This window comes from Mustela erminea, chromosome 18 (genome assembly GCF_009829155.1).
Source record: "Mustela erminea isolate mMusErm1 chromosome 18, mMusErm1.Pri, whole genome shotgun sequence".
In the NCBI taxonomy this organism is placed as follows: domain Eukaryota; kingdom Metazoa; phylum Chordata; class Mammalia; order Carnivora; family Mustelidae; genus Mustela; species Mustela erminea.
This window is the reverse complement of record NC_045631.1, coordinates 21,154,452-21,175,469: the sequence shown is the minus strand read 5'-3', so window position 1 is coordinate 21,175,469 and position 21,018 is coordinate 21,154,452. Positions and strand designations below refer to the sequence as shown.

Genomic DNA, 21,018 nt, shown 5'->3' with positions numbered 1-21,018 from the left:
GGCTTGGCACGTGTCCTCCTTTCTCCCTGAAGCCTTTCCAGCCTGAAGTGACGCCTCCCTGCTCTGAGCAACCCACTCCTCAGGCTAATCAGTGAAGTCTCGCTTTGGGATGACTCTTCCCCTTACCAGCTGCCTGGGTGTGAACCCTGGGTGAACACCTATGGCAACTTAGGTCACCTGTGATGGCTCAGTTTCCTCATCTGTAAAATGGGGATAACACTACCGCTCACCTCACGGTGGCTGGGAGGATTACAGGACCCAGTGCGCACCAGTCCGGGCACTCGGCAAGCCGGCAAGCCGTAAGTATCTGGAAGCCAACAAGAACTACTTCGCTGTTGCCTCCTGCGGGCCGCGCACGGCGTCAGGCACAGGGGAGGGAGGATGCCGAATCCGGCTTCCCCAGGGCTGGAAAAGCAGAGCGCCGCCGCGGGCGAGCGGGCCGGACCCAAGGAGAACCCGCCTCCTCCTGCAGCGAGCGCCCCCTGCTGGCCACAGGTCTCGGGCTGCCGGCGCGCGCTGCCGTCGCTCCTGCGGCCCCGGGGACCCCGGGCGGGTGTGAAAGCGAGGCGCTGCGGGAGTAGTTTTGCCCACCTTTGCACGTAGCTTAGTCATTTTCCGGAGACGGGTTGGCTGGAGGAGGCCCTCCCGGCAAGGCTGTGAGAAGCCTGGCTCCCTTGCCCAAAGGACCACTGACATCTGGCAATTCCAACCCTTCATCCCGCTCAGCAAACAAATAACCGAGGTCTTACCTGTGTTCAGGCCGCCTTCACCTAGCTCTTCCGCCCTCAGGCTGCTGCCTAGTCGTGCCGCCACCCTCTGAAACTGGGCTCTGAGCCGGCCACTCACTTGGCTTAAGATCCTTCGGCTCTTCTGCTCTCCCCACCGGCTAGGCCTCTTTACCTGATGGGTTCCCTCCCTTTCTCCTCCCCAGTTTCCCTCACCTGGCCTCCTCCTCCTGACCTCAATTGACCCCTCAAATGATCTGTGGGGGGATGACACACCAGGGACTCTCACACCTGCCCACAAGCTGGAGTCACCTGGGGGGCTATGGAAAAACCCTAGTGTCCCGCTCACTGCTCACCACCTGAATCCAACCCGCTGGGCTGGGGCCTATATCCGTGGGGTCTCCCCCCACGGTTATTCAAATACGCAGGCAGGATTGAGAGCTTCCGCTTCTCACACGCTGGAGGGGGCTTATGGGAGCTAGGGGCAGAGCTGTTTTGTCAGGGTCAGAGCACTGCCCGTAGCCCCATGCCATGTATCTGTTAGGTTCTGATGAAACAATTGTTTCATGGATGAAGGAGATTCACTCTTGGCAGGCCAGGCTCTGTACTGCCTCATCAGTCCCACCTCCCGGCTCAAAGGACTGTGCTTTCTACTTGCTTCTCCCACATGTGGTTCCTGGGTCCTACAGTCTTCCAGGGCTCCTCTGCAATACCCCTTCCTCCGGGAAGCTGTCCCTGATCCCCAACTGACCTCAATGCCCTTGCCCTGCTCCTGCAGCCCCACCCCCAGACCTTTCTCACCTGCAGCTCATCACCTGGGAGTCAGCTGTGACTCCCCTTCTCCCAGGACGATATAAGTCCCTGCTGTCTTTTCTGTACCTACCCCTAATGCCTAAATTGTTTGGCTGAGTGATTTCAGACCCAGATATTTTTTTTTATCTCTTCAGGAGACTTTGGCCTGGGCCCAGACCAGTCTCAACAGTTCTAAACTGGGGGTACCTGGGAGGCTCAGATGGTTGGTCATCTGCCTTTGGCTCAGGTCATGATCCTGGGGTCCTGGGATTGAGCCCCATGTCCTGGAGCTCCCTGCTCAGCGGGGAGTCTGCTTCTCCCTCTCCCTTTGCACATCCCCCTTGCTCTGCTCTCTCTCTCTCAAATAAAGAAAATCTTAAAAAAAAAAAAATTTTAAAGGCTCTAAATGTGAGGGCCTAGTGAGTTTGGGATCCGACAATGCGCCCTTTGCAGGAACTGTGTGACCTCCAGGGGGCATAGGGATGATGTGGTATGAAGTAGCCAAGACTTCAAGAATGGTTCTCCAGGACAGGCAAGCAGAGAATGCACTTGTACCCACAGCAGGGCCTGCTCCCGCCTCTCTCCAGGATAGTAAATGGAGTTGAACTGTGTCCCCCTAAAAGTCCTAAGCCCGGGTACCTGTGAATGTAGCCTTATTAGGAAATCGGGTATTTGCAGATACAAGCGCATCCTAGGTTAGGGTGGAGCCTAATCCAACGTCTGGGATCTTTGTAACAACACAGATACGCAGAGGGAAGATGGTTGTGTGAAGATAGATGCTCAAAGGGGCTAACAGCTTCTGGAAAGGCCAGAGGTTGCTTCTGGATGGCTGGGTAGGGTGGGCAAGGCAGAAGCCATCTCAAAAAAAGGAGTGGCAAACTAAGAAGGAATCGATTTCTTGGGGTGCCTGAGTGGCTCAGTGGTTAAGCATCTGCCTTCAGCTCGGGTGGTGATCCCAGGGTCCTGGGATTGAGCCGCACATCGAGCTCCCTGCTCAGCAGGGAGCCTGCTTCTTCCTCTCCCACTCTCCCCACTTGTATTCCCTCTCTGGTTCTCTCTCTCTCTGTGTCAAAAAAAAAAAAAAATAAAATCTTTAAAAAAAAAAAAAAAAAGGAATCGATTTCTGAAAGTGAGCACAAGGCAAACAAATGCTCAGGAACTGGAGACACCTGCCTGGCAGAGAAAGGTCCTGGAAAGGTTTGAGAATAGGGTCACCACATAAAACACAAGATGCCTGGTTACATGTGAATTTCAGATATGCAATGGATAATTTTTAAGTATTGCATGGGACATATTTAAACCGAAAAATTATCTGAAATTCACATTTAATTGGACTCCTGTATTTTTAATTCACAGGATCTGGCCACTAAGGAGGGGAAAAGTCGCATTAGGAAGATGGAGGGACCAGAGATCCAGGACAACGAATTCCCAGTGTTGGGAAGGGACTTGCCCATGAGCCCAGGAGGCCACAGAAATCCACCGAAGGGGGAGCTGCCTGCCTCTCAGGCTGACCGACCACCCAAGGGCCTGTGTGGGGACATGGAGGGACCTGGTCATGCCTGTCCTGGGGGTCTGGGCCGACAGGGAGAGCAGACTGCTCTCCAGGTGCTGTGCCTGGACCACCTGACTCCGCTCCCCACCCCTGGAATCCCATAGTAAGGGGCAGACTAAGGGCAGAAAGCTGGGGGTCTGGGCCTCTCTACCTCTCTACATCAATGCTCCTGGGCTTAGCAGGACTAGTGCTGTCAGGTCGGTCTGAAACCAGGTTTAAGGGAAGGACTTGGGCCTGTGACCCAGGGGAGTCACAGTGGCGGACATGAAGATGGCCCTGGAGATTCATTAGAGTGACTAGAGCAAGGTGAGGCCCCCCAGCAGGCCCTTGCTGGGAAAGGGGACGTGGTTGCGGTGAAGATAAGCTCTGGGGATGGACATGCTGGTATTACCAGGGCCTCTGGGATCCCCATCTCCTCTCCTAGGGACAGTGGGCCAAAATGAGGGTCTGCGGGGTGACCCGCTGCTCCTGGAGGACAGCACTAGCCACCCTGGGATGCTGGGTGGGGCCTGCTCTTCCTAAGAAGCTGGTGTGTGCCCAGGAGCCCTGGAACCAGGTCTCCCCTCTTCCGCCCTCCCTCCGCCAACCACAGAAACTCACCATCAAGTCATGCAGGAAAAGCAAACTGTTTATTTACACCTTAGTCTGTACATTAGAGTTCCTGAAGGAGACTGCCTCTGAGAGCCTGCTCCTTTTTGGCTAGAAGCAGGTAGTGGGCAGAGAGCTCGAGGCCCCCGGGGGGAAAAGCTTTGGGCCTTCCCCATCCCCCTTCCCCTGGGGGTGGATGTCTTGCCCCAGAGCCAGAGCTAAGCCTGCTTCCAGATGGAGGCTCCTGGGGTGAGACTCAGGGAGAATCCCACAGTGTCAAAGCTTGTCTTACCAACCCTTGGGCACGAGGCCACATGTGCACCTTATCCAGTCTGGCCCCCAGGAACCTAGCCAAGAGAGCAGGAAGGGCTGGGATGGAGGGAGCTGGCAGGCCACGAGCGAGACCTCAACAAGGTCCCCCCCAGCAGCGCAGCCCGCAGCCAGGCAGCGGGGGGATTAATGGCACTCGGGTCTGAGCACCTTGGGCAGAGGAGGAAGAGCTCGGCTGTTGTTAGTGACCCGCCAGAGCAGCAGCCAGACACCTCTTCTTTCTGCCCACGTGGAGTCCAAGGCTGTTCGAGACACCAGGCAGCCGTGATCCTGGCTGAATGCCAAGCACTGGGAGGCCCCCTGTGGGAGTTTCCCTGCCCCAGGGCCGGGGATGCTGCTGCAGACCCGTGATGTCCCTGCCTGGGGCCAGGGCCCGCAGAGAGGAAGGGGCGCCCTGCTCTCTAGAAATATTGACACCAATACAGGAAGAGGTTTGAGGGAGAAGGTGCGTTACACAAAGTTATCCTTTTCTGGTGTGCAAGGCTTCTAAACTAGCGGTGGGCCGCACGGGGGTGCCAGGGGTGGAGGCGTTAAGTGGGTCCAAGCCCCGGAAGCTAAGACCATAATGAAAAGAGTTCTGTACAAAGTTACCGAGTCTGCAAGGTGGAGCGAGCAGAGGGGAAGGCTGAACCGCTCCAAGTGGATCAGTGTGCGGCGTGGGGGGTTGGGGGTGGGGGTGAGGGGTGGCATGGGGGGACGGGGTGGTGGGGGTGGGGCTGGCCCAGGAGCACTCTGGGCCTGTGGAGGCACTATGTACACATTTACAGAGCTTGGGAAGGACCAGAGGAAAAGAGAGGATGTAGAAAAGGGGCAGTGGCGACAGGGAAGAAAAAAGGCACAAGGACGACGACCCCAAACCATGCAGACAAAACAAGGCCTGTGCAGCACAGCAAAGCAGTGGGCAGGAGGGGAGGTTCCCCCAACCCAGGGGCCTGGCAGGAGGCACAGCCCTATCCCCCGGCCCAGGGGTCCAACAGAAGGTGCGGTCTCCCCCTCCCCAGGGGCCCGACAGGAGGCGCAGTCTCCCCCAGGCAGCAGCCTACATGGGTGGCCATGGCCGTGCCATTCTCAGCCACCCTGGGGGACAGCAGATAGCCCTCCCCGTACTGTCCCAGGGAGAGAGGAGGAGCCTACAAGATCGGAGTGACATATGACATCACACTTCACCAGGGTCTATGCTTTTAGAAGCCTTTCAAGAAGGCAGCCGATTTTCTCGGGTAGGCAGCAGAGTGTGGCAGAAGGGCCTTAGAGCTGTTCTGCCACAAGGCTAGGGCAGGCCCAGAAGGTCCCTAAGTTCAGCAGGTCAAGGGAAGGAACCTGAAGTCACATGGGGGGTATGTGGCCCCTCTGGCTTACAGCCCCCTCAGCAGGCACGGCCGGGGTGGGGGGGGTATGCCAGCACCATTGTCCTCAACCTAAAACCCTCCCCAGCGCTTTCAGAGTCACTGTGGACCTGCCAGGCAAATAGTCATTTCCTTGGCATGGTGACCATCCCCAAACTTCCCTGGCTTTTAGGTTTAAATTTGCTAATGCATTGAACACACAGAGCCACAGAGCACAAAAAGTGGCTTAATTCCTCGCTGAGCCACCAGACCCCACTGGCCCCTGCAGGTTTCTGCTGGTTATCAAGCCCTTTATTGGAACGGAAGTATCTACACCCCCGGACCGCCAGACCTGACAGGGTCAGGAACCAGACTTGCCAGCAGATGAGGGCCCCAGAGCCTCCAGAACATAGGCCAGGATGCTGGTTTGGCTACTAACAGTGGAAGAGCTGGGGGAATGCTCGTCCACCCAGCCTGAAAATGGATCAGAGATAAACCCCACAAAGCCAGCAAGCGTCCCCTCCTCGGCTGTGCAAATAGAGGACTGTTTCTGGGGCTGTCGTCAGGGGTACAGCCCTTCCCGCCCCTGACTCCAGAATGGGCCCGTGCGCGATTCTGTAGGCACCAGGCAGAGACCTGCCAACACAGGTTTGCTTACCCCCAGGCTGCGGAAAACAGCTGGATACACCAGTTCCTGAAGGCATCTGGCTTCCCATGCTGGGGTGAGGGATCTGCTCACTTCTCCCCACCCATCAAAGCCACCACCGACACCCCCACCATTAAGGTAGCACCTGGATTAACAAACCCTGCAGACAGTTCTACCCCTTTTCTCCACCCCTGACACGGAACATTCTAGTCTCCACCTTGGGCTACACATCAGCATGGCCTGGGGAGCTCTTTAAATATCTGGATGCCTGGGCCACACCCAAGCCAATTAAATTGGAATCTTGGGGTGGGGCGGCGGCCGGTTCACTCAGTCAGCGGAATTTCGAAAATCTTTCCAGGTTATCCCACTGTGCAGCCCAAGCTGAAAACCACTGTTTCCGGTCCAAGTGCTTTGGGAGGTTCTTGGGCTCTGTTTTTGTAATGGTGAGAAATAAAGTCAAAATAAAGGAATTTCCCTCTGACAATTCTCAAAGAATCTACAAGCTTAAAATAATATGTCTAACTTGGCCAATTCAAATTTTAAAATATGTACTTTTTTTTTTTTTTACTAGAACTTTATAAAGCTCACTCACTGATTCTGCAAATTGTTTGGCTTTCTGTTGAATTAAGGATAGTCAAGTGCCGTGTAAAATGTGGGTCTGTTGAAGGACCCTCTCCGGGTGCCCCTGAAACCTCACAACTTCAGAAGAGTTACTACTAATCCCTACTTGGTAGAGTTGCCCGGTTTAGCAAAAACAAACAAACAAAAACAAATCAAAACAAATCACACCTAGGGCACTCAGTTAAGTTACAATCATCTGGGGAGTTCTTCAAACATTCCAACAGCCGGGCCACACTCCACACCAATGACACTGAACCTCTGGGTTATCAGAATTTTTAAAATCTCTCCATTTCAGACGTGTCCCAAGTACTGCGTGGAACAGAACAACTCCTGGGAGGTCTGTTCTGTTCGCCTGAAATGCACACCAAGTGGGGCATTGTGGGTACCACCTGGCAGCAGCAGCAGACCTCCCAACTAGACAACAGACAAAGGAGGGGGCAGCCCAAGAAGGGGGCGGGGTCTGCCGCACCTGCTCCCAGAGTTAGTACCTCTGAGAACCCTCACTGGAGGCCATGGGCCTCCTGCGGACTAGCTCTCACCCCTGGAAGAGCACTTAGAAACACCAACTGGAATGACAGCCTAGGTTTCATAAGACAACTTCGGCTGAAGAAGGTTGGATGGGTGATGCTTGGGTGAAGATGTGGAGTTTCACCTCACTTTAAAGTCGGCCCTCTTCCAGAGACCCCCATGCCCAGCACCTGGACGGTCCCGAGGGGCCTTTCAGACTCAGGCTTCCTCAGGGAAGCCACTCCCGAAACGCCCCCTTCAGGAAGGGGGCAGCAAAACACTGCAAGTCGATGGCTTTCCAACCCCTTTTCCAAAAGCAGAAATTCCCATCCCCATAGTGACTGTGTAATCCAGGCCTCTGGGGCCTTCTCTGGAATTCTGTATCAGTGCAGCTAAAGGGCACAGAAAGTTTTACATATAAAATGCTCACCCCCGGGGTGAGTCCTGCATGCACCAGGACCTTGACGTGGCTGGCCTCCCTAGGACTCCTTCCAGTGGAAAATCCAGACTAAAGCCAAGTCATGATACGTCTTCTTTCCTTTCCTTTAGTTGGGGGCCATTCCCGCCTCTTAGCAAATTCTCAAGAGACCCACTCCTCCTGCTTTCTACTGCTGCTGCTGCTTCTCAGACCCCCGGAGGTGCCCAAGGACACCAGTGTCCTACGGGCTTGAGAGACTCCCAGAAGACCGAATGCCCTAGTCTGCTTGGGGTGGGTGACCCCAAAGTCCTGAATCAGACCAACGCAGCCCCATTATCCGTGGCGTGAAACAAAGCCCACACATGGGCTTAGAGAGAAACCACGCGATCCAACAACAGCAGAAGCTGACCGGCACGGATGAAGACCGGTCCTGCCTTTGTGAACAGGCCCCAAGCCCCTCTCCACCCTCTACTGTCTTCTCTTCTCTGCAAACACCCCTCAAGGCCTCTCCCCAACATGCCCAGACTTTCCTTTTTCCACCGGAATTGCTGAAGACAACAAGAAACTGCAGGTGAAAAAATAAGACCATACATATTTATACATACTCGGATTAAGGAAACAAATCAAAAGCCATGTACCACTGAAACAAATAGGAAAACTCAAAGTACCCTATCTACTTCCAGCTGCCCAAGACAAAAGATCACATTAAAAATCCAGAGGGTGCATTTCCCCTACGTGCCACTGAGGATGGAAGGCTAAGGTTTCCATACAACGTCCAACTGTGTCTCTCACCAGCACACCTCGCAGGGCTGAGAATGGAATGCAAGAGTGTTTCTAAAAGCTGGGACCCGGGGTCAGGGGTGGGGGTGGGGGACACCCAGCTGAGCCAAGCCCAGAGCTCAGAATCCCCAGGCCTTGTGGAGACCAGGGAGCTGGGCAGCAAGGAAGGTCCACTCCCAGCCCACCGATGCCATGGAAACAGTCCCTCCGCGCTTCGCGCTTCGCTTTTCCCAAGATGCAGCAGTGGGAAGGAAACGAACAGGCGAGTGAGCGTGCTCCTCCCTGAATAGCAGGTCTCTGGCTGGCCCATGCCAACACGTACTGCAGACCACCCCCCGGTGTCCCCCAGCTCCTTCCTTTGAATCCCTTTATTGTACACCCAAGTTAAATGCTGCTTATGTTTCACGGTCTTAAAAATAAAACAGAAAGAGGTAGGTAAGCGGGGATTGGGAAGTGTACAGGGAACTCCAAGAACTCTTGGAATGAAGGTCGCCCCACGCTAGCTGGGCCTCTGCAGGCCTGAGTCCTTTGGACACACAGTGCCCAAGGATCGCGGGGGCTGCCAGCTGGGGAGGGGGCTTGGGAGGGCCTGAGCACCTAGGCTTCAAAGGTGGTCAAAGGTTGGGGAGGATGTAGTCGTCGGGCATTTGAGTTCCTGAAAAAGATCAGACATCGGCTCCCACTCCCGGAGGGAACAGGGACTGGTGTGAAAGAGCTTGTCTCACTAGAGCATGTTTTAATCCTCCTCCCCAGAGGTAGAATCATTTTTGTCCAGATTCTGATACGCCATCTTCCAGTTCTTGTTGTTAAAGTAACTCCCGATCGCAGACCTTATCCCTCCCACATCCAGGACTATCTGCCCCTGCAGACAGGCCACAGAATGAGGGGACAGGAAGGGCACAGATGTCACCCACACCCACAGCCCCAAGCTCACCCCTTGCTGTGTGCACGGCTTCCCCCACATACACACCAGTACACATGACGTGGTGGCCGGAGATACATTTACAGTGTGTGTGTGTGTGTGTGTGTGTGTGTGTGTGCGCGCACGCGCGCACACTCAATTGCGTGCGTGGCCTGGCTTGGGCTGCATCCCCAAGCAGGGTCTGCCCCTTGGTCCCAGGGTCCGGGGGTCTGAGTCCCCAAGGCTGCTCTGCAGCCAGCCCTTGTCTCAGTGTTTGATCTCAAGGATGGAGGGGTTGTGGTCCAGGATGGCGAGGATTATCTTGTCCATGTACTGCCTCAGCCGGAAGTTGATCTCCTCCTGCTCCTTCAGGGCTTCCATGAGCTGGAGGGAATGGGAGACGCAGGTCAGAGGCCAGGCCCGGGCTCTGGTGCAGAGGTAGCTGATTGCCAGCTCACATGCGAGCCAGCGCCCGACGACCAAGAAGCTCGGGAGACCCTGGGCAAGGCAGGCCCCAGGACCAACCTTGGCACTCAGCCACCAGAACCAGCTAAAGCAGCAGCCGCTCACACCTGAGGAGTGTGAACTGTGCACCCGCCCAGCCCCAACCCCAGGTGGTCTGTGGAGGGACCCAAGTGGGACAGGCTGAGGACACTGGCCAAAGACATTTCTGATAAAGAATGACACCCCAAGTGCCAGGGCCCTAAGTCTCCTACGGCTTCTGGCTGTTTCCTCTACCTGGAATGGTCCTGTCACCACCCCAGCCCCGCCTGTGTGGGTCCATTCCTGATGTGTCCTTTAGGAGAAAATGTTGGTTCTGTCCCCAGGTGGGAGCCCCCCAAGACTAGGGATGGGCTCTTAGCTCTGTGTCCCAAGCACGGGGTTAGGTGGTTTAGGGACTTCTTCCAATTGATGTTAAAATGTGACCAGGGCATTACTGGAGGCCTGGGCCTTCATAACTGCACCCTAGTAGGGCAGAAAGGATGGACTTCGGTTCTGGAGACCTGGGTCCTTCACTCCCAGGCTGGGTGATCTTGTGTCCTGGTTCCCCAATCTGCAACATGGAAGCGTCCAGAAAGCCTTCTAGTTGTCAGAAGATACAGACAGGCAGCTGCTCAGGAAAGGCTAGGGTCCTTCCCCTCTTGGCTTGAGGGAGAGGAGTTCTAGCCTCTCCGTACTACCTGTTGATGGAAGCAAGCATGCTGATCCATGGCATGCTTCTGGTGGAGCAAAGACTCAAACTCCACTCTGTTCCCAAACCCTGGCTTCTCCCAGCACGTGCAGGACATCAGAACTGACGCAGCTCCACCTGCAGGCTCTGGGCTGCTTTTCCTGCTTGGGTGGCCTGGGGCTTATCGGGACAGGACTCACAGAGGAGGGGCCAAGGCGCCAAAGGAAGAAGGAATGGGCACGTTACCTCATCACGGGAGGCTGTGTCTATTTCTGCAGCCAGAGACTGGGCTTTGGTCTGGGTGGCAAAGAGGTTCTTTGCTTCATAGAGGCTGAGGCTCAAGATCTGTCCATTCAAGTCATCATTCTGATCCCGCAGCTTATGATTCTCCTGTGCAGGAGGACAAAGGCAACATCAGCTCCCAGAAGCATCCAGAACCCACCAGAACCCATTTCTTGGCACTCACTGTCTCCTGACTGCTACCAGTACCCTCCCCTCGTGTGTGTCATGGCCAGCTCAAGAAGCCTATACATGATGCGGCTTCTGCCAGGCTTAGGGTGGAGGCCTGGTTCTTGGGAGGTCACAGGGTCCTGAGGAGGAGTTACAGGCTTACTCGGGGGAACTGCATTTCCAGACAGGGGCAGGGCTCCTGTCTACGCTTCCTCCCTGGGGGAGGATGAGCCAGAAGAGGAGCTCCTGATGCCCCACGTGGGGACATGGCCCACCGGGTGGCTCCTTTTCCAACAGCGGCCCTCTGTAAAGAGTAAGGCTCTAGGGTCTCTGGGCCGGCAGGCCAGATCTAGGCTCCTTCTGTAGCTGGGTTCAGGAATCCTGCTCCGGGAGAACTCTTTCCAGGGGCACCTTTCCTCCTGAGTGCTGGTGCCCCACCGTGCCCTGCCCAGACCCCATGAGCCGACACCACATGCTAGCATTTGCCCCAAGTCTCCTAAGTGCTCACACCTGGGACTCTGGACATCCTGTCATGAACGAGGAAAGGCTGGGGTTTTAGGATTGCTGTGGGGTGCGGGAAAGGCCAATTCAGGGGTGTAACTTAGAGCAGTTCCCTACCCCCAGGGTCGGGCTGCTAGTGGGGGCTTCACTCACCAGCACGCCCTCCCTTGGTCTCTGCCCCGCACTGATCCCACGTCCCCCAGCTGGTCTCTGATCATGGGACTGCTCCCGGAAGTTATTTGAAATGGAACCCTGGGCTCGGGGTCTGCTTCTGGGAGGAGCCAACACAGCAAGACACCAATCCATAACTGGGTAAAGTCTCACTCTCCCCCCATCACCAAGGATAGCAGAGTGGTGTCCAAGCAAAGGCCCTGGGGTTTGCATGAGACGCAGCTGGGAGGGAAGCCGCCTTGCTGAGCAGTGAGTTGGGCCTGAGCAGCCCTGCCAGCTGGGGGAAGGTGGTGCCGCAGCTCTGGGTTCCTCTGGGGAGACCCAGCCCTCGGGGATGGAATGCTGCCCGGCGCCCACCTGCTTGAGCCGCTTGACCTCATGCTCCAGCTCCACCTCGCGGGCCCTGGCGCTGAACTCGCCCAGGCCGGAGGACGAGCTGCGACCCCTGCCCGGTCGCTCGCAGTCCAGCTTGTACATCTGCAGGTGCTCCAGCTCCTTCCGCAAGTCCTCGATGAGCTGTGTGGGAGACAGGCAGGTTGGCGGTGGCGGGGCCGGCGGGAGGGAGCCCTGGCATTCCCCACCGCTACCCCCCAAACCCGGCCCGGGACCCACCTCCTGCGTCGCCTCTCGTTCCTTTTGAAACTCTAGGCGGTTCTGCCGCAGCTTGTCCATCATGCGCTTGTACAGGTCAGTCTCATCCTTGAGCCGCAGGCTCGTGTCCTCCAGCCGGTCGGACATGCGCTGCCGCTCCTGGAGTGGTGGTGGTGGGGGTTGTGGGGAGGGTGACTGGGTCAGGGCAGGGCAGTCCCAGAGAGGTTCCCTATGCCTTGGGGACTCAGTAGGGATTTGCGTCAGCTGTAGGCACAGAGCCCTTGGAGCATGGCTTAAAGAAATAGCCAGGGGGTGCCTGGGTGGCTCAGTGGGTTAAGCCTCTGCCTTCAGCTCAGGTCATGATATCAGGGTCCTGGAATTGAGCCCTGCATCCGGCTCTCTGCTCGGCAAGGAGCCTGCTTCTCTCTCTCCCTCTGTCTGCCTCTCTGCCTATTTGTGATCTGTCAAATAAATAAATAGAATCTTTAAAAAAAAAAAAAAAAGAAAAGAAAGAAAGAAAGAAACAGCCAGGTCCCTTAGGATTCTAGAAACACAGCTGAAAAAATACCAGGCCTCTGACGTCCTTCAGTGGTGGCAGAAGAAACCTGAATCAGGGTGGCCAAACAGAAACTAACCTCCTTCTCTCTTTTTTATTATTTATTACATTCACTCTAAAAAATAAACTTGGAGGGCACCTGCGGGGGCTCAGTGGGTTAAAGCCTCTGCCTTTGGCTCAGGTCGTGATCTCAGGGTCTTGGGATCGAGCCCCACATCGGTGTGTGTTGGGGGGTGGTCTCTGCTCAGCAAGGGGCCTTCCCTTTCTCCCCACCCCCCCCGGCTCTCTGCCTGCCTCTCTGCCTACTTGTGATCTCTGTCTGCCAAATAAATAAATAAACAAACAAATAAATAAATAAATCTTAAAAAAAAAAACTTGGAAAATCAAAAATATAGAAAGACAAATTACTATTCATATTTTATTGCCTGTTGTTGCTGCTGTTAGGGCAATTCTGTTAGAATTCCGGAAACTAGCAACTGAAGGCATTTGTGGCCAACATTGCTTCTCTGGGGATTCAGTTCAAGAAGGGGTAGGCACCTGGGTGGCTCAGTTGAAGTGTTAAGCATCTGCCTTCAGCTCAAGTCCCAGGGTCCTAGGTTCGAGCCCCCAGTCAGGCTCCTTGCTCAGCGGGAAGCCTGCTTCTCCCTCTCCCTCTGCCCCTGCTTGTGTTCCCTCTCCCGCTGTGTCTCTCTGTCATATAAAATAAATAAAATCTTAAAAAGAGCAATAAAAGACCCAAGTCTGAGACACCCAGACCTGCCGCTCACCTCGTCCAGCTTCTCCGTCTGTGCCTTGAGCCGGGTCACTGTTGTTCTGAGCTCAGCATTTTCCTCCTCTAGCTGCTGCACCCTGGGGAAAGGAGAGGGGCTTAGAATAGATCGACAATTTGCAGCGATTCCCTGCTGCCTGGATGAGGGAAGGTACCAGAAAGCAACAGAGAGCAAGTAAGAGCTTCCTGTCACCCAAGGCAAATGGTAAAGACACTGAATGACCATCCTTATGTTTTTGATAAAAGAAAACACTCATCTGTGAGTAAGAACACAGGATTCTTTCTGCATGTGTCCTCACAGCCTGAAACAACACAGGGGATGTTTTTCTGCTAAACAGAGAGAAAGTCCTCCTGTGGCTGGCTGTGGCTGGACCTTCCTGTTAGAACTCACACTCAGAGAGGAACAGTATTTGCTTGTCTTTCTCCCCCTGGCATTGCCTCCCAGACTCTCTGCTCAGCTTTCCAGCAGCTGCCTCCGCATACCCACAGACATAGATTCTGACGGTCGTAATCCTCTGTGTCAGTAGTGTTCATGGGGGGCCATGCTAACGGGATTCCACGGGGAGACACAGGCCAGGTACCCAGGTCATCGTAATGACCTGAGAAGGGGGCCCGAAGTTGTTATGTCAATGGCAATGGAACAGGGAGGGGTCATTTCTGCCACTGATCCCTACAGAACATTCCCTCTCCTTTGCACTTGTTCCTTCTTTCCTGGAGCATTGGCTTCCAGGCCTCCACTGCCCTCTGGGCTCCCCATGGCTCCCTAGGAGCACAGGGGCAGGCATCCTCTCTGCCAGGGATCCAGGTGGCCTCCAAGGGGCTTCACCGGCCTGGCTCATTAGTGAGGGCCACGGGGCCCTGACTCACCTGCCTTCAGGTCACTCTGGTGGGCCGGGAGGGAGGGATGAGAGATGGGGGAACAGAGGCCCAGGAAAGGACACGGTAGTCCAAAGTCATGGAGCTAAAGAGTGACCAACCCAGATTCCCAGGTTGTTGCTCCTCTCTCTACCAGCCTCAGCTTCCAGCAGCTATCCCTGCAGCTCAGAAGCCCCGAGGAAACCAGGGCCTGCTTTTCCATTCACCTTGGCCCCTGGGGCCCGGGGTCAATGCACCCAAGTGTTCAGGGTCAGGGAGAATCTGACAGCAGGGGGAGCTCCGAGCCTGGACATCAGACCCAGCCCAGGACAGGGGAAAGACCACAGTTTTTCCACCTGTTGTCTTGATAGACTTGCGCTGTTTCCAGTTGTACCTGGTGTGAAAGTGGGACTACAGAGGTTCTGTCATGTACTTCCCGGGAAACACGTCCAGGTGCTCAGCTATCAAGAGGGGAACTGTCAGAACAGGAAGCCTCCTTTCAGGCTCTGTGTCTTTCAGGCTCTGTGTTCCGATCTCCATGATGGGGATAGTGCCTGCCCCAGGCCTGCACGGGGACTGGAGGGCGTGTCGGAGGGCAGAGGACTCTGGGGGAGGCCCTGTCCCTCTCGCCAGCCCACTCCGGGCAGGGGCCCACCTGGTGTTGAGCAGCTCGATCTCCGTGCTCTTCTCCCTCTCCAGCTTGCTGTAGGCCTCACGGTGCCGCCGCGCCTCTTCCTCCAGGGCCTGCTCGGCCATGGTCTCCTGATCCTTCACCATCTCCTCCAGCTCGTGCACCCTGTGGGGGGAGGGCACACTCTGGTCCAGCGCCAGCTCTCATGGCTACTGTCTTCCCACCCCAAACTTGGCTGTGACTCTGGGAGCCCCTGGCCCCAAGACCCCGGCTCAGTAACAGTCCCACTGTGGAAAGTGGTGGCCTATTTTCCAAGCCTGGGGGTTGGCAGCTTCGCTGACATGACTTTGGGACACCACATCACAGAAGGGGAGGTGGACAGGCCAAGTTCACCACCTAGGGGAGGAGCTGGCGGTTGGTCCAGAGGGGAGCAAGGCTGCACGGGGAAGGTGGCATTCCCAGGCCAGGCATGGGGAATTATGGCAGGCCTCGCCCTGGCTGCATGAAGCAGCCCCCAGGACCCCTGCTTCTCTTTCTGCTCTCCTCCTTCCTGGCCACTGCCCTCTGACAAGCAAGTCAGTGACTGGCTGCCTCCTCAGCTAATGGAGCAGTCTAGCATACATTTCACTGGTAATAGTTCCTCTAGGAGGCTGACCTTCTGGGGTGTCCAGGAGAACCCATCTTTGGACTCTACAAGGTTGAGGACCAGAGCCCCGCTGGGGATCATTTTACCAAGTGTCATGCCATCCTGTGAGGACCACTATACTCTATATGTGCTACCTCGCTGCAGTCACGGTGAGTGGGCCTGGGCCCTTCCACCAGCAGCAGGTGCAAGCCCCCGACTCACACCAGCCATCTCCCTCTGCACAGCCTATCCCCAGATGGTTGGGGGGGTGGGGATCAGACTCTCCTCATTGTTGGTCAGAGAAATAGAGTGGATCCCAATTCCTGCCCACCCTGGGGCTGCACACCTGGGGGTCAAGGTCAAGCTCCAACCCATTTCTGAGTCCCCAGAGACCAGTTCTGGGGTACCTGCAGGGGCAGGGCCACATAGCAAGGGGCTGATGCATCATAACATTTAGAGGGGAGGGACAAGACATGCGGGTGACCTCCCCAGCTTTTCTCAGGGGCCCTCACAACAGAGACCAACAACTGCTCCCGAGTCACAGCCAGAGCCCCCTGAGCAAGCCCCCTGCCCCGACCTGTGCACCAGCTGCGTGTTCTCCTGCTTCAGCTTGCTTTTCAGGTCCCCATTGGTTAGGCTGTCATTCTCCAGTTCGGTCACCTTTTTTTCCAGGAAGCTCACCTGCAAAAAGGGAGGCAGTGGTGGGGGAGGAGGAGACCCTTGAGCCCACAGGACGGAGCAGCAGAAACCGTGGCACGGATGGTCAGGCCTCCCGGGGGACTGCATATGGAGGGTGGGGAGGGTGTGGGCATATGTGCCCACATTATCAGGGCTGCCTTTCCCCACCTCCTGCAGCGAGGACAGGGTCTCCGCCTCCCAGGTGCCCAGAGAGCTGTGGGCACGCTCCCCACGACCCCCAGAGAGCATGCACACATGAAGCCCGTCCTCCAGCCTCCTAGGACCCACCTTCTCCGTGATGTCATTGTCACAGGAGTCAATGCTGTCCCGGAACAGGTCCTCAGTGCTGCCATCACTGCTACTGAAGTTGCTGCTATGCATGAGCTGCCTGTGGGAAGGAGGGAGGCGGGCTAAAGAGGCCAGCCCTCTGGGGACTGCAGGGGTGAGGGAGGAGCAGGGGGCTGCAGAGGCTACTGCACAGGCTCCTCCTGAGGTCTCCCCCCAAGACTCAATCCCCTCCATCAAATCGGCTCTGCTGCATCCCTGGGGACCCTGGGGGAGGGCAGAGGGAAGGAGGCCCACCCAGACTGGGCAGGGCAGTGGGCTGGGTGGGTCTGCAAACAGGAAACATGTGCCTGGGGAACTCCTGCCAGAGGTAAAACCCAGCTCTCATTCTCCAGCGGCTCCCACTTCCCGCTCCCTGCCAGGCAGCAGCCCGCATCTCTACCAGCAGGCTCTCCTGTCCCAGCCCTACTCCTGAGCCAGAGCCTGGGTGCTTACTGCCAGCAGCTCCCAGAGCCCCAGGAGTGGACCCAGCCCAGTCTGTAGGACAGCCTGGATCCTGAGATCCAGAGTGGGATCCTGGAAGTACCCAGAGGTCAGCTGTGCAGGCTGTAACCTGGAGCCACGTGACCAGTTCCAATGGGGCACCTGCCGTCCAATCTCTGTGAGCGGGAGCCCTGGGAGGTGCTGGTCCAGCTGCTGGCCCCAGAGTGTGGAGAGGGCCACTAAGGGCCGGGAAATGGGCTGGGTCTCTCGGGGCATCCTCAATGTGCCCGCCTGAAGCTCAAACAGCCAGGGGCTGGGGAGAGGCCAACTGGTCCAGCGCCAAAAGGCGCAAAGTGTGAGGGCGGGAGGAGTGGGGCCCTTCTTTTTCAGAAGTAGACCTCTTCCGGCCACTTGGCCTGCACTTCTGGGATTCTTCATTCCCCTCTGGGCGCTCAGCTGGCGGCCCTGGCAATAGGAACAGTTAAGGGAGACAGCATTCAACCCCTCCTCCCAAGGGGGGCCTTACCGTCCGAAGGCTGTGCTAGAGATCTTCCTGTTAGGGCTACAGAGAGAGAGAGAGAGAGAATATATATATAAAGAGAGGACAGTCATTGAACAGAAGGGGCTCCAGCCCACCCCGTACTATACCTTGCCTGCAAGACCCCTGAAGTGCAGTACAGGGCTCTGTACCACCCCCAGCAGGGAATTCACCCATCAGCTTGGTCCCAACTAGAAGCACCCCGACCTTCCTGTCACAGAAAAATGCAAGCTCCCCAGGGTCAATCCTCCTCTGACAGTGCTCTCATCGCCCAGACATAGTGGGGCCACCTCGCCTGCGGCTTCCCCTGCTGGGTCCCCCCACCCTGCCCACCTAGCCCTGGCCTCCCATCCCTTGGCTGGCTCCTGGGGCCCCACCTGTTGGCCTTCAGGTTTTTCAGTCGGGCTTCCAGGTCATTCAGCAGGTTGATTTTCTTGCAACACTGAGAGCAGTAAACATCCAGCAATTCGCTGTTGTAGGTGTGGCGCATTTTCCTAGGAGTCTGCCCCGCGCTGAATCAGGAGAGAGAAGGAAATCATGCTCTGCTCTCCAATCTGCAGCCTAACCCCATCCTCCTGAGCTTGCTTTACCAGATTCCGCAATACTGGTGACCCTAGTGTGTGTTTAGGGGCAGAGGAAGTAGAAATACAGCAATAGATCTTCCTTCCCTTAATACTCTGACAAGCCAATGAATGAGAAGCCCATTTCACAGATATGGCAACTGAGAGCTACAGGCAGAGTAAGCAATGACTAGGTGTATGTGTTACTGAGAAGGATCCTTCAACCCCAAGGTTCTCCTAGGAAGCAAGACAAAGAAGACCCCTGAGTCTGCAGCCTCCCAGGTGGGTTTATTCTGTTTCCTCCTCAAGACAGAAGGATGGAGAAGGAACTCTAGATCCCCAACCAGCGTGCAGAGGCAGCACCCCCAAACCCTGGGAGCAGAACCCATGTAGCTTAGGACTCTGCCCTCTGAACACCCCTGGGACGAGGTTGGGTTGGTTCTGCCACTTCTCCTTGTACCCCAAATGCCATTCCAGACCCCGGGGCCACCTGGAAGACACTGAAGATCCCAGGTCCGAGTAGACGTTGGTCCTGGTCTCGTCATCGGGGCAGGGGCTGCTGGGGGCACAGTCCACGTCGTCCCCCTCCCCATAGTCTTCAAACTGCTCCTCATTGCTGATGAGCGAGGTGGTGGAGTGTGTGGAGAGGTCTGACGTGGTCATGGACGGAGCGTGGCCCAGGGACCTGGGTGTCAGAGAAGGCTGGCCGGTAACACAACCCTATCCACAGCCCGTGCTGGAGAAACCCACCAGCCTTCCGGGAGGTCAGTCGGTGCCCCAGAGATCAGAAGCCTGATCAAGTTTTTGCTTTTCAACCTGGCAATACACTTGGGGGAACTCATCCTAAGGTAAACACCTCACCACAGAAACGGTTTCTGCACAAGAGACGTCCAAACCAGAACAGCAGAACACTGCTTACCACCTAATGGGTTCCCTACACTGAGTCACAATAAATTATCATAACATATACAGTATAAAATGATACACTCTATACTGCTAATATTAGCGCATTAAATGATTAAGTTGCCATTGCAAAATTAGAATATGGATTAGGAAATTAAACTATCAAATTATAAGTTATCTAACGTTGAAAGTCTGTAAATAGTAGCAATAATATGGAAAAATAAGAATGAATTAAAAGTTCCATGTAAAAACTCAAGCTGGAGAAAGTAAAAGGTATTTACAGAATAAGGAAAAGTAGGGCATGGAACTGTTTCCGTGCTCATGGGGCTGGGGGCTCGGTGGTGGGATAAGAACTAGCTCAGTTATTCCCCTCCATTCTCCCGTTCCAACCTTTTTCAGGTTCTGTTTAATTGACCTGGACTCTAATAAGAAACGAAGTTTTTTGTTTTGTTTTGTTTTTTAAAGAAATGAAGTTTTAAGAGAAAGAACCGCGAGCTACCAGAGGAGGCGCTCCAAAGAAGCCTCGCTGCAAAGAACATGGGTCAGAGACCCTAGGCCTCTCAGGGGTGACACCCTTCTCCCCCACCGCCCCCCGCCCCGCCTTGGCCTGTGACTGTGTCAGAGGCAGGCTGAGCCCTGACTGCAACCTGAGAAGGAACAGATCTTCCCTTTAGTTGTTGTGAGGTCGTGTATGCGTATCATCACTCGTAAGAGACGGTCTCTCCCACCTACTAGGCCTCCACACTCCAAACCAGGCAACCGAGTGGGGTCAGAAGCAGTAATGCTCCCACCCTGCCCTTGAGCAATCCTGGTCTCTCTTTCTCCCAGACATTTTACTAAAGCTCCTGGCCGCCCGCCCCCACTGGGCCGGCCGGCTGCCTCCCGGTGACCGGTCCCAAAAACTAGGTGAATGACCAAGTAGCGAATGGTCAGCCAGAAGGTCAACAGGTCTGTGGTCCCTGACCAGTTGTCCTCGGTGGCTGGTCACAGTACTACTGACAGACTGTTCCCAGGACCCCAAATGGACGAACAACTCCAAAGACCCCCGAGAACAGCCTGACTCGCAGACAGGCCCTGCACTGAGAAAATGTATGAAATTGTCTTTTTTTTTTTTTCCCCTAAGGTCAAAACTGATGAAGAATTGATGACTTCATATGCTCAACTGAGACCGACAACCTCGCCCTGCCCAAGTCTGCAGGCTGGCCTCGACTACCACCTTCCGGTAATTGGAGCTCCAGACAGACTCACTTGTCCTCTGGCAGGAACAGGCCCCCGAGCCCTCCGTCCTTCTCCTCGGCGACTGACCCCTCCAGGCTCTGGGTGCTCTCCATGGGGCTGTCCATGTCTGATTCGGGGGGGCCCTCGAGTGGGGCCAGTGTCATAGCCTCTTCCTCGTCCTCGGGAAAGAAGCCAGGGTCCCTGGGGAGGAGCTCGCCATCAGCAAAGGTCAGGCCTGGCACCTCGTTGCCCTGGGAAAGACAGAGAGGGACAGAATGAGTGAGACTGGCTTCCTGAGGCCCAGCACACCTCATCAGACCACAAGAATGTCAGCAGGGCCAGGAACAGCAGAGGGTGGGGGACAGGGAGGCCCAGACCCCAGGACCTTGTGAACAGGAATGCCTGGCAGGTGATTTGTCTGGGACCTCTCACAGTGGCTGCCAGAAGCCCCGGGGACAGCCATCTATGGAGAGGGGGCCGGCTACATTGCTGAGGGCACCTGGACGGCCTTGTCAGGGTCCCCATCATGGTCTGCATAAGCAGCCAAATGCTTTGTGACGGAGTTAAGGGCAGAGCTGTAATGAATGGCCCCCAAGAGTGACAACCCCAACCTAACAGAGCTGGAACAGCATGGAATCTGCCCGCCATGATTCCGGGTGTGTCAGGTGACCTCTGTGAAGCGCAGTCCTCCCCCCGAAATTGGGAAAGACAATGGGATCTCAGAGGATCACGGTGTCACACAGGAGGACCTCAGCGAATGAATCCTGGCCGTAAGACGGGGCTTCAGCCTGGGAGCAGCAGTCTGCCTGGGCCCACCCCAGCCATGCTGGGGAGTGAGAACACTGGGTCCT

The 21,018-nt window shown here is 55.8% G+C and overlaps 1 protein-coding gene across 6 annotated transcripts in view; it reads right to left on the bottom strand.

Moving 5' to 3' along the window:
- Positions 1-8,997: 8,997 nt before the first annotated feature.
- RAB11FIP4 (RAB11 family interacting protein 4) overlaps positions 8,998-21,018 on the bottom strand; it is a 111,778-nt gene continuing 99,757 nt past the window's right edge. For 5 of the 6 annotated variants that reach the window (XM_032320230.1, XM_032320231.1, XM_032320232.1 and 2 more), the window contains 12 exons: positions 20,198-20,418; positions 18,537-18,731; positions 17,864-17,998; positions 17,475-17,510; positions 16,469-16,568; positions 16,080-16,183; positions 14,902-15,042; positions 13,390-13,471; positions 12,088-12,225; positions 11,833-11,991; positions 10,600-10,743; positions 9,450-9,566 (listed from right to left, as the gene is read on the bottom strand). In XM_032320230.1, the coding sequence (XP_032176121.1) occupies positions 9,450-9,566; positions 10,600-10,743; positions 11,833-11,991; positions 12,088-12,225; positions 13,390-13,471; positions 14,902-15,042; positions 16,080-16,183; positions 16,469-16,568; positions 17,475-17,510; positions 17,864-17,998; positions 18,537-18,731; positions 20,198-20,331 (1,485 nt within the window). In that variant the 5' untranslated portion in view covers positions 20,332-20,418. Of the gene's footprint in view, positions 9,567-10,599; positions 10,744-11,832; positions 11,992-12,087; positions 12,226-13,389; positions 13,472-14,901; positions 15,043-16,079; positions 16,184-16,468; positions 16,569-17,474; positions 17,511-17,863; positions 17,999-18,536; positions 18,732-20,197; positions 20,419-21,018 lie in introns of all 6 variants that reach the window. The other variant, XM_032320228.1, reaches the window with a different exon arrangement.